This window comes from Danio aesculapii, chromosome 18, assembly GCF_903798145.1.
Source record: "Danio aesculapii chromosome 18, fDanAes4.1, whole genome shotgun sequence".
Classification (NCBI taxonomy): Eukaryota; Metazoa; Chordata; class Actinopteri; order Cypriniformes; family Danionidae; genus Danio; species Danio aesculapii.
In genome coordinates, this window is record NC_079452.1 from 19,507,848 (window position 1) to 19,520,552 (window position 12,705).

Genomic DNA, 12,705 nt, shown 5'->3' on the forward strand with positions numbered 1-12,705 from the left:
TTTAATTTTATATTATTTAATCAAAATTTATTCAAATTAACAGCATTAATTTAAAGCTGAAGTGTACAATTACTGGAAGCAGTACCACCAAATATTATTGAGCGTTTATTTCTCCAAAACATGATTTAATGCAGTGGTCCTCAACCTCCAGGACACAGAGCAGTACCGGTCTGTGGATCAATTGGTACCGGGCCAGACAAGAAATCATTAATTATTTCCATTTTATTTTACAGTCAAAAAATCTTTTATTTTGAAAAAATCTTTTATTTTCAAAAATGACTGCATTCCCAAGGTTACATCTCGGTCACTTGGGCGCAAAATTTTATCCCACAAGCTACTAAAATAAGTAAGAAATAGATGTCTCTCGAAGGTTTCTTTACAAAGGGGAAAAAGACTCAGTGAAGGACCCACGAACTGCCAAGATGTAGACCTGCAAACCATTTGTCAACAAATCAGGTGAAACTACCATCTACCGTCACATATCGCATCTGTGCACAAGTTCGTTATTTTCAATCGAGACTCGCGGCTTGAGGCCCGACCATGGGCAGGACGCACTCGTGCCTCCCAGGTGAAATCATCTTCAGCATGCTGCGTGTCGCGAGTCAAGTGACAAAAACTGCCCGATCAGCTTCATATTTTGTATTGAATAAGCACATTTCGGTAGCACAGCAGAGCTTTTTAATTTTGTCCATAAATAAAACTATTAGAGTTGCAGCAATGTTTTGTCAGCTCTGAGAAAACAGTTGATGGTCACGTAGCAATCTACATATATCACCCAAGGTGCTGTAAAATTGTCAAGCATTGACTGGTGTCCTGACATTTTATCCTACCCATCAGATTATCCTACCAACACTGTATTTAGATGGTTCTGAGGTTGGGGTTAGGGATTAGGTACAGCTTCATATCACATTACTCCACATTAAAATTTACACTGGTAGTAAATCTGATGGGTAGCATCAGTAGTGTAATGGGTAGTATTGTGTCATCAAAATGTGCTACCTACTTTTTGAATAGGAGGTAGGACAATCTGACAAGGTAGGAAAAATCAACAGAACACTGGTCCATGGTGACAAAATGTTTGGGGACCACTGATTTAAGGGAAAACTAACCCCCAAAATTGACCATTTACATTTTACACTTCACTTGTTCAAAACCTATTTGGGTTTCTTTCTTCTCCTGAGCACAAAAGAAGACAATAAAAACAATGCTGGTAGACGGCACCCATTGACTTCCATAGTAGTTGTCCTACTATGTGAGTAGATGTGTGCCAACAATCCAGCATTCTTCAAAATATAGTCTTTTCTGTTCAGCACAAGAAACACCAGTACTGGGTTGCGGCTGGAAGGGCATCTACTGCATAAAACATATGCTGGAACAGTTGGTGGTTCATTCTGCTGTGGCGACCTCTGAAGTAGAGACTAAGCCAAAGGAAAATGAATGAATGAATAGATCTATACGGTGTGTGCTGGGTAGGTTGTCATCATTATCATTATGCAAAAATGATGACAGGTTTCCTCTTATGTGTTATTAGACACATTAAGAGGTAGCCACGTCCCAAAATGCATATTATTAGTTCAGCTGTTGTTCTCTGGTAGGACTTTCAACATTTTTAACCTGCATTACTGGATAGAAATTGCACACTTCAGCACCCTTTTAAAGTCTACATTTATGATTGATGAAAGTAAATTGAGAATTACGTTTAGGCATTTTCCATATCAACAGTCTTTTCTATCGCATCTATTTTGCTTGCCATGCCCAAGCTTTAACGCATTACGTTTACTCACAAAGAGCAGTTTCCGGCCAATCTCGAAATGATTTCTCCAAAAGGGTCAATAGGCGCAGAAACCCTGGATTGGAATTCAGCGCACGTTGCAAGCGTGAATGTTGTTGGGTATTTCTATAGGTCTGTTTATTTCCATTTCACCTTGCAGTAAAAACAGGTGATGCCCAGCTATTAGTACAGAAAGATAGGCCAAGGTAAGTAATATAAAGACATTTAATTCGAAACACTGACTGAAAGAAAGAAGTGTAAATTAAACAGCGGTCGTTTGTACAGTATCAATGGCGTGATTTGCTTTCTGCCTTTTACAAATCAAATCGACTAAAGAACAAAGCAAAAGAACTGCAAATTTACACACAGAGAGCATGAGGGATTTATATACAGTGTTGTGAGGACTGAGCTGCATTATCAGCACCGAAACAGGCCTTTCGTGTTTAAGCCCCACAATGGGCACCAATCCATTTGTAAAATTAGACTCATCCAGCAGCACTCATGTATGAAACCCATTGAAATGCCACAAATATAATCAAAAGTAAAGTGCTTACAGCGACGACTGACTCAGCGGCGTCACGCCTTGCAGTGTTTTTTGTGTTCGGGTCGAAGCGAGGGATTGTCAGGTCGGTACAAATCAAAAAGTCTTTCTCCCGGGGTCAAAGCCGAGATCTTCGCAGATCGAGTGAGAGACGCCGCTTGTTTATATGAGGGATCGCCTCTGGTCACATTTATCTTCATGAGCAAGGAGATAACTTGAAGAGGAGATAAAAGACTGGAGTGTTGGAAGCTTTGATAAGCAAAACAAGCTGATAGCTTTCACGCCCAATCTGTTTGTGCAGTCGCAGGGCAGCACTGGAGGGGTTCATCAACTAAATGGAGATTCGGAGCATCGTAACCCCGGGAAACTTTGGCAGCTAGAAAGGTGTCAGTATCATCGGATGCAAGCACAGTTGGCGCTCGTACTGGAATGAGCCTGAACCTTGTTATAAGGGGTCAGTGACAATTTCATACAATTATGCCACTTAATGTAACACTACATCGATAATGGCTGTACTCTCATCTGGTGCTAGACATATGCCGCTATCATTTTGATTTATTTATTTTTTTGCCAGTCTGAATAATTCTCCCTAGTATAGGAATACGCAACAGTGAATGATTTGAGAAATAGAGCAAATAATCTCATCAGTTGTATGCGTCTGCGTTTTGATTAATCGTTTTGCAAAGCAAATGGGCCAACTTAATTGGAATTACGGCTTATGCAAAAGTCTTGTGAATAATTCTGGAGGATTTGTACTTTCAAAACAGTGGAAAATATGTCTGTCTAGAGCAGGGGTCACCAAACTTGTTCCTGGAGGGCCGGTGTCCTGCAGATTTTAGCTCCAACTCTAATCAAACACACCTGAATGAGCTAATCAAGGTCTAACTAGGTATACTTGAAACACCCAGCCAGGTGTGTTGATGCAAGTTGGAGCTAAACCCTGCAGGGACACCGGCCCTCCAGGACCAAGATTGGTGACCCCTGGTCTAGAGCTCTTGCCAGAGGATTAGGGTGCTTTCACACTTGGTTCAATTGCCTGGACCGAACCCAGGTTTGATTGTCCCCCCTTGCCACCTTCTCAGCTGGTTTGTGTTCACACAGTCTTTCTTCCTTTTGAACCCCGGTACGCTTGCATCATTAAGCTGCTGTTTTGCGTACAGCTGTTGTTAGGTGACGACCACGAAAGCAAGGCGCCAAAATGGAGACATCTGCATATCACGGTCATTCCACAATCAAACCAAAATACAGAGAGCCACTTGCGTCTATCTGCTGCTGCTGCAAAAAAAAAAACCTTTAAAAATGTTCAGAACATCACGCGATGTCAGCAGAAGTCTATTGGTGATAAATACAACATCACTGTTTGCACTGGGTCAGTCCCGCTTATCACCAAGGTAGGTGATACACAGACATACACACACAAATGAACGTTATGAAAACTAAAGTTTGTTGTACAGTTGGCAGTTCACTTCTGTTATTTGGTACGATTTCATTCATATCAGAAGTGAATCGTAGTAGAGTTCAGGCAGACTCGGGTATGGTTCACAGGTGCACACTAGAGTTCAGAAGACACATTCAAACTAGCTAAACGTACCGTACTTGGACGTCCAACCAACCTGGGTGCAGACCAAAAGTACTAGTGTGAAAGCACCCTTAGTTGGTGTACACCACACCATTTGATTCATGAAGTTTTGTTTGTCTCTCTCTGCACATCAAATGTAGCATGCATTGCTCGCTCGATTGCTGTTGGCTTAATTTCAGTATGCTGATTCAGGACTAATAGTGAGTTTACCGTACACGTGTTTGAGTGCAGAAGTGCTTGAGTTATCAGTAGTGCCATTGGTTGCAATTTCAGTTCTGTGAACTAAAAGAATGAGAAAAATAAAACATACATTTACAATACGTATGAACACACACATACCCCCCCACCCATTTAAATAAATGTACACAAATTGCTCACTTATAACAGTGAGAGTACACTCCAACGGCAGCCTTATAAACAGTAGACCCGAGCAAGCTGTGGATACACTTGCATCTCTGATTCCATGTGAAAGAAGCATTTGGAAAATATATCTAGCACACGTTTTAAAAGCTCAGATGGATTTTCCAGTGTTATAATTCGACTTCACACAATAGGACATAAGACTAAGCGCTTCTTTTCATTTTAAATCCAAAACTCCTTGTTCACACATGGTCGCATTGTTGACACCAAATTATATTATTGTAAAAAAGTTTTAAAAAACTTCCTCAAGCATCGGCACACCTTAAATAGTACTACTCAAGGCAAGTAGACGAGATTTTGTCATTCTCTTATTTTCCAGTACAAACCATGTTGATACACTGAAAATAAAGAATGTTAAGAAAGAAAGAACAACTAGGTACACAAATATATCTTATCTCTGAATGGTGAACTGACAGCTCAATGCCATTTTCTATCTGAGATTCTCTCATTTGTACATTAGACCAACCTTTGACAGAATGGCCAGAATTCAAAGATTCCGACCGACATTACTTTAGTTTATACATTATTAATTTTTTTTGTCCTTTTTTTTCTTTTGCGTAACTAGCTTGTGGTAGAGGCATTGAGAAATCTTACATACAACTTTTGACAGTTGTGCTTAAATGTACAGGAGCAAACAAGCATTGTCCTCCAGCGGTGCAGAGGAGTGTCTGGACTACAGAGGTAAGGATTGTAGCCTTCATCAACCCTTTTCAAAGACCTCTTCTATGCAGTGTCGCTGTTCATTCTCTGAGGTCAATCATTCTCTAACAAAGTTATCGGATCTATAACTTTGTTTTCAGGGTCTTTCTGTGTTGGCAAGTAACATCACTGTGGCACACGGTTGTTTAGAGAAAGTTTTTGGCCCAGATATTTCGGGCATTTGGAAGTGTAGTCCAAGACGAGGTTCTGAAAACGGTAAGGCTTTTCAGAGCTGTAAAGAATACGATTTGGACAAATGAGGAAATCCACCTATCGAAGAATGACATAAAGTGGAGGATAAAAAGAAACTGGCATATTAGATGTGCTTGAATTGATTCCTGATTCTCGTCTGCTTGGGATTCAAGCCCCTTTGGCCAAATCGACGCTGGGTTCCTCTGTCTTCTGTCCATCTCCTGCAGTCAGACATGGGTCTGCATGCGTTTCTGCAGGGGCCGCGTGAGGTCTGAGTTCTGGGATGATGATTGGGAGTAATGAGATGAAGAAGAGGCCGATGCCTTGCTGTCCTTATCAAACTGCACGTATCCGTCCTGCTTGCTGTAACTGCTGACGCTGCTGTCGCACTGTGTGTCCAGGAAAGAGCTGGAGTCGCTCATCGATCCGCGTTGAAACTCTCGCTCACAAAGCTCAATGGAACTGCTGCCCATACCAAGCACAAACCTCTGGCTGTAGTCGTACAGGCGGTTGGGTCCAGCACCCAAGGTTGAGTAGATGTTGGTGAAAGACATTCCTGTGGGAACTCGCTGTTTGCCGGTGGTGGCTGTGGCAGGGTCTCGGCGGAGCTCTGTGGTCTGGTTTCCTGCCATTGTGGTTGGAGTGCCATGATGCTCCTTGAATGTGTTCACACTGTAGTATCCATTAGTGGGATCCTATGAGGAACAATAAATGAACACATATTAAGGAGTGCAAGTAGTTGGAGAAAAGTTTGCTTATATCAAGTTAAAGTTGTAAAGAAATGATTTGTAGTGCTTATGCTAAATACATTTGAGAAGGAAGGAAGCTGTTTACACTTGGCATTTTCAAAACTGCATTTTTACTATGTCTTTGGCCATTTGTCCACGCAAAAACACAGTGTCAGGTGACTGAAGCTTTCTGAAAACTCCATACAATGGTAAGTCACCTCTGTTTGTGCATTTGCATTGACTTTGTATGTAACTTACTCATGCAAACACTTAACTCTACATTTGGGGTGAACCATAAAAGGTTTTTATTGGTGTCTGTTTACATGTGGACATGACCTAAGCCAAGGACAGGCAAACTCCCTGCAGAGTATTGCTCCAACATTTATCAAACACACCTGATCATTCTAATCAGTGTCTTCAAGATCACTATATAGACCATTTCAATGTGATGTCGTCATTGGCCCTCGAACTATTTCATAACTGTAACAAGAGGCGATTCAACCATAACTTAACATTAAATCAGCTATCATAACATTATTTATCAATATGTGGACCTTTCATGATTCTCGGAAGCTGGGGAAATTAAAAATGTAAAACAGGAAGTATGTTAGGACCATTGTTATTGTTTACATCCCTCAAAATGATCTATAGGCAGGTGTGTGTGATTAGTGTTGAAGCAAAACTCGGACGAGGACCAAGTTTGCCCATCCTTGGCCTCTGAAAGAGTCCCAAATAAGCAGTGAGGGGTGTGTCTAGTAGTGAACATGGATCTATAAAAAACGGCTGAGGTGCTGTTGGATTATAGGAGTGTTTTGGTGCTTTCAGATGGGAACAATTTTGCAAATTCTCTAAAGTGGTTTAAGTGGTTCGGACAGCCACAAAAGACAACCTATTGCCCACCGACTGACCAAACACATGATCATTGGGTTTGAGAAAGCACATCAAGGCCCAATCCAATTCTACTCCTTAGCCCTTTTGCACGTTCACGTGAAGGGGTAGTGGTGTCCCTATTCTTTTTAGCTGGTAGGTGTAGGGCTAAGGGGAAGGGCTAGATAGCCCTTGAAACTGAGATTTTCCAGGACCACACTCAAAACCAAGAGGGTAAGAAATTTTCCCAGAATACACCAGCTATAATGACAGTATGGCTGCACACTGAAGTCAGGAGATGCACAAATTAGTATTATCTGTCATTATTATGAATTTTTATGACAAACAATCACATGTTTTATTACGTTTATAATGACGTTTCCTTCGGGTGCTCTGGTTCCCCCCACAGTCCAAAGACATGTGGGACAGGTGAATTGGATAGGCTAAATTGTCCGTAGTGTATGAGTGTGAATGAGTGTATGGATGTTTCCCAGAGATGGGCTGCAGCTGGAAGGGCATCCGCTAAGTTGGCGGTTCATTACACTGTGGCGATCCTGGATTAATAAAGGGACTAAGCCGAAAAGAAAACGAATGATGAATAAAAATAAAAACCACAAAGTTTTGCTATCTATAATCCATAATAATAACACCTGTTCAGTAGTCCCACAATATATTTTCACATCTGAAACATGATGACATTCAATTACCCTGTCAGAAAAGTCTAGTGGCTGGGAATGACCTTTTTACAGTGTCTGGTATAATTAGTGGGGTTTGCATTTAGGCAAATCCACTATTGTTATTCTCCATAATTATTTTTTTGGGGGGGCATGCAAATAGTTTGCAACATTTTTCGCCCCCGACCCTTGAAAGTGGCATCAAATTGTGTGGTTTTTTCAGGGTTATGTAGCTAAGACTTTTATAAGGGGTCGATTAGCATCACGCTAGCTACATGCTAATCATGCTAGCTACTCGATTAGCATAATGTTAGCATACTGATAACATGATTAGCATGTTGTTAGCATGATGCTAACATTATTAGCATTTAGTGGAGAGGGGTAAATTGCCCCCCTTAGAGGCAAGAATGTAACCCAAAATGTCTCCATAGACTTAACATTGGCACAAATTGGCTGACATCCAAAAAAATCCCCATAAACTTAACATTGGCACAAAGTAGCTGACATCCAAAAATCCCCATAGACTTAACACTTGTTCAAAATAGCTGACATCCAAAAAATCCCCATTGACTTAACATTGGCACAAAATGGCTGACATCCAAAAAATCCCCATTGACTTAACATTGGCACAAAATGGCTGACATCCAAAAAATCCCCATTGACTTAACATTGGCACAAAATGGCTGACATCCAAAAAATCCCCATTGACTTAACATTGGCACAAAATGGCTGACATCCAAAAATCCCCATTGACTTAACATTGGCACAAATTGTCTGACATCAGATATTTGGATGAGAGTGACGTAGACGCTTGGGGTGGGCTCATTTGACTCAGACTATCAAGTCGATATTAAATAGTGACATAACAAATTTGTGGATACTCCCTAGCAACCACTTACAGCACCCCAACAACCATATAACAACATTAACAAGTCATATCTCAGCCCATGAACTCTATAGAAAGACAGGGTTTGGTTTCCTTTGATTCAGGCTGTTAAAATCTCTTTTGTTTTCACCTATTAAACTGCATTGCCACTGCATAGCAACCATTTTAGATACCCTAGCAACTACTTGAACACATATTTGCCCCTTTCTTTGCACTCCATTGCTTTTGGGAAGTACAGTAATGCATTTTACTTCAGCGAATTGCCACGGCCAACCCCACTTTTTTACTCCAGCGAATGGCCACGGCCAACCCCACTAACATTTTCTTTAGAGAATGTGTAATTCTAATGTTCACGTTGTTTTTGTGTGTTTACATAGATGAATATAGCCACCGTGTAAATGCACAGTATAGTTGCAGTCTTATTGTAATCATTATGATAACATGATATATGCCTTCAGTGATTTCCTGATGATAAATACCAAAAAATAAAATGCAACTGGAATAACAGCAGCAGTCGCCATCATTGATCTCATATGAAGCAAGAGATCGCGATGACTTATGATGATGTGTGCAGGTATTGTGGTGCTCTCCCATTTCTAAGGGGTAAATTTTAAAGCCCTTCCCCTTCACACTCTGTTTCAAGGGCCAAAGGGTACAAAAATAGAATTGGGATTGGGCTCAAGAAAGGAACTTCATGATTCACTGGGTAGTACCAAATCGTGCGGATTATGAAAGGAATGATAGATGCTATCCACATCTTTTTCAGTCACTTGCTTTGCTGCTCGCTTGTAAACCACGCAACATTGGTTTATTCATACAGGAGTACTCATGTGTTGCACCAATCGCTCCCGTAGAGGGTGATAAAATAAAAAGTGGTCACAAGAGACACATCTGAATACATGTTGACGCCAAGTGGGAAAAGAGCCTTAGACACCAAATGCACAGAGAGTCGGTGACCAGTCAGTGAGAATGTCCTCTAAATTTATTATGAAGCACTTTAAAGTTTTCATTTTTCATCATACAGCTTTCTGAAACTTTTGAAGAGTCCACTGTGTGTCAGCTTTTGGAAATGCAATCTCAGTGATACATGTTTTGCTGTAAACATTCCAAAAAAAAAGTAAGCTTTGTGAGTTGGAACCACATTTTTTGATGAGTTGACCTTAAGGAGGTTAGCTTAACTTCAATATCATTGAAACTGAACACGTCTGTCTTTTCCCCATGCGACCTTTCCAAAAAATGGAGCAAATTATCAAATCTTTTTTTTTTTAAACTACCCAAGTACTGCTGGTTGGCGCATGCGCCGAATTTTCCTTGGCAATCTTAAGCCAATTGTAATGGTTTGTTTTGGTTCAATTTGTAATTTCCACAACCCTTAGAGCTCGGGGGATCAGAGTAAGCGCTCCTGCTTGGCCCCACCCTGATCCATCAATTCTTTTTTTGACCAACTTACTGATGTCCTCTGAGAAATGTAATCCTGTTCACATGGGAATGTCTGGTTTTCGTTCATTGTTTCTTCTTATTTATTGTGACTTTTAGCTATTACTATGAACTAAAGCTTTTGTTATGGATCTGTTTTTCTTTCGTGTCATCACTTTTGATTCCGAGCTTTAATATAGGCAAGAAGCAAGTTTGACTCCTAAGCAGATGATTTTTAGCAGAGTTATCTTTAGCAGTAATCTTAAAATACCATTAAAGTATAATCAGTCAAGACCTTGATACACAATCTGCTTGTCAGTCTTTACTTTTCAGCTTTAATTGGACCTCAGAATCAGTTTTTTCAATCCGTCAGAAATAATCAAAGCCAAGGAACTTGATACTGTTGCTTCTATTGTTGTTGTGGTGCTATATCAACACAGTTGCTAAGAAGCAAAAAAAGAGGAACTACGATGAGGACGTGGATGCCATTTTGAGTCCAGATCCCGCGGGGGAGAGACGATAATCACCGTTAGGCGACTTCTCTATGACAACGCAAAAAAGGCGTTGGTTGTCAGGCGCAGTTTTATCAGGGGACAGGGATTGCGTGCCCTCCGTATCTGTATAAAGCTGTCCCTGTTCACACTGCTCATTTTACACACTCATTTACATGTAGGGTGGGAATCAATCCTGCAGGGAGCAGGTAGAGGAGGCTGTGGAAAAAGTCTTTAGGAACACTGCGTTCGCACACTGAGATAAATACAAATGAGAGAATAAAAGCTCTGCTGCTTCTGTCAAGAATCGCAACTGCTGTCTGCTTAACCATGGGATCATATGTTAATCGAACCTTAATTACAGCAGTTCTTCTTTGTGCTCTCACTAAAATTAGCTAAATTTGTACCTGAACACTTTACATAATGATCTGTGCAAATGTGTATAGGCTAATTATAATTGCTAATAAGACCCTTTTTTTTTTTAATGATCGGCTTTGGCTGAACTGAAATTTAAATATCTATTTCTAACCAATTTCCTGGAATAAAGTACAAATGTTCATTAAAAAAAAGAGAGAGAGAGAAAATGTTATCGCTAATGCATAAAATTAAAGTAAATTGCATGCTTTTTCAAATTTAAAACATTGATTAAACAATTAATTTACTTTCACATTCCTTCAGTTTCACATTTTGTTGCATGTGTCCTCTAAATTGGTTCTTTTTACCAGTGGAAAGAAGCTGTGTGCCTTAAAACAGCCTCTAGCAGAGCTTTTGTTTGATTACGATGAACTGAAATGATGCCATTTTGAACAAAATCCATGCAAATCAAGTTCGTTTTGGCAACAATTAACAAGATACAAAAGTAAAAACTCATAAATAATTGCTTCCCACTGACTGTTATCATTTTGTAAGTCACCACAACACTCTACATCAATAGGATTTTTCCAATACATTGTACAGTCTGAATCCAGTATTAGTGGGGTGTCAAACAATATCAAAAAACTTTCATCTTTCTTATATCTCTTCCTTCCATTCCCATGGCGACATACCTTGATGTGCTGATACTCTTTCTCCTCTTCCTGAAGTACCTCAAGCTGCTTCAGAACGGACTCCTGCTGAAACTCTCCACGTTCAATCTGTGGCAAATAACAGACCCATCCAGACGTTAAAATCTAGGTTACTCGCTCCCTGCCCTACATTGTAAAAAAAATTCTGGGTTCCACACAATTCCTTCATTTACAAATGCTTCTGAAGGATTGGATTTACGAATATATATAAGAATTGTGTTGCTTCAACTCATTTTCAATAAGTTTAAAACCAGCCAACCAACCAATGAGCCAATCAATCATCCAGCCAACCAACCAATGAGCCAATCAATCAGCCAATCAATCCATCCATCCTTTTTATCAATTTATTGACCCAGTCATTCCATTCATCCATCCATCAATCCATCCATACATCCATCCATCAATCCATCCATCCATCCATCCATCCATCCATCCATCCATCCATCCATCCATCCATCCATCCATCCATCCATCCATCCATCCAATCTTTATCAATTAATTGACCCAGTCCATCATCCAGTTAATTGATTCAGTCATTTCATTAATCTATCCAATCTTACTATTGATTCATTGACTCAGTCATTTCATCCATCCATACATACATCCATCCATCCAATCTTTATCAATTAATTGACCCAGTCCATCTATTCATCCATCCATCCATCAATCCATCAATCCAGTTAATTGATTGTCATTTCATTAATCCATCCAATCTTTCTATTAATTCATTGACCCAGTCATTCCATCCATCCATCCATCCATCCATCCATCCATCCATCCATCCATCCATCCATCCATCCATCCATCCATCCATCCATCCAATTTTTATCAATTCAATGACCCAGTCTATCCATCCACCCATCCATCCATCCATCCAGTTAATTGATTCAGTAATTTCATTAATCTATCCATTCTTTCTGTCGATTCATTGACTCAGTCATTCCATCCATCCATCCATCCATCCATCCATCCATCCATCCAATCTTTCTATCAATTTATTGATCCACCCATCCATCCACCCAATCTTTCTTTAAATTCATTGACCCAGTCCGTCCCTCTATCCCTCCCTTCATCCGTCCATCCATCCATCCATCCACCCATCCACCCATCCATCCTTTTTATTAGTTCAATGATCCAGTTCATTGAATCAGTCATTTCGTCAATCTATCCAATCTTCCATCAATTCATTGACTAATTTTTTTCATCCATCCATCCGTCCATCCGTCCATCCGTCCATGCATCCATCCATGCATTCATCCAATCTTTCTATCAATTAATTGACCCAGTCATTCCATCCGTCAATGCGTCGGTTGATTGATTATCAATTATTGATATCAATCAATCCACCAATGAACCAACCAACCAATCAATAAATCA

The 12,705-nt window shown here is 40.1% G+C and overlaps 1 protein-coding gene across 6 annotated transcripts in view; it reads right to left on the bottom strand.

Moving 5' to 3' along the window:
- Positions 1 to 3,673: 3,673 nt before the first annotated feature.
- kirrel3b (kirre like nephrin family adhesion molecule 3b) overlaps positions 3,674 to 12,705 on the bottom strand; it is a 347,355-nt gene continuing 338,323 nt past the window's right edge. For all 6 annotated transcript variants that reach the window (XM_056478234.1, XM_056478232.1, XM_056478230.1 and 3 more), the window contains 2 exons: positions 11,311 to 11,397; positions 3,674 to 5,897 (listed from right to left, as the gene is read on the bottom strand). In XM_056478234.1, the coding sequence (XP_056334209.1) occupies positions 5,430 to 5,897; positions 11,311 to 11,397 (555 nt within the window). In that variant the 3' untranslated portion in view covers positions 3,674 to 5,429. The remainder of the gene's footprint in view (positions 5,898 to 11,310; positions 11,398 to 12,705) is intronic.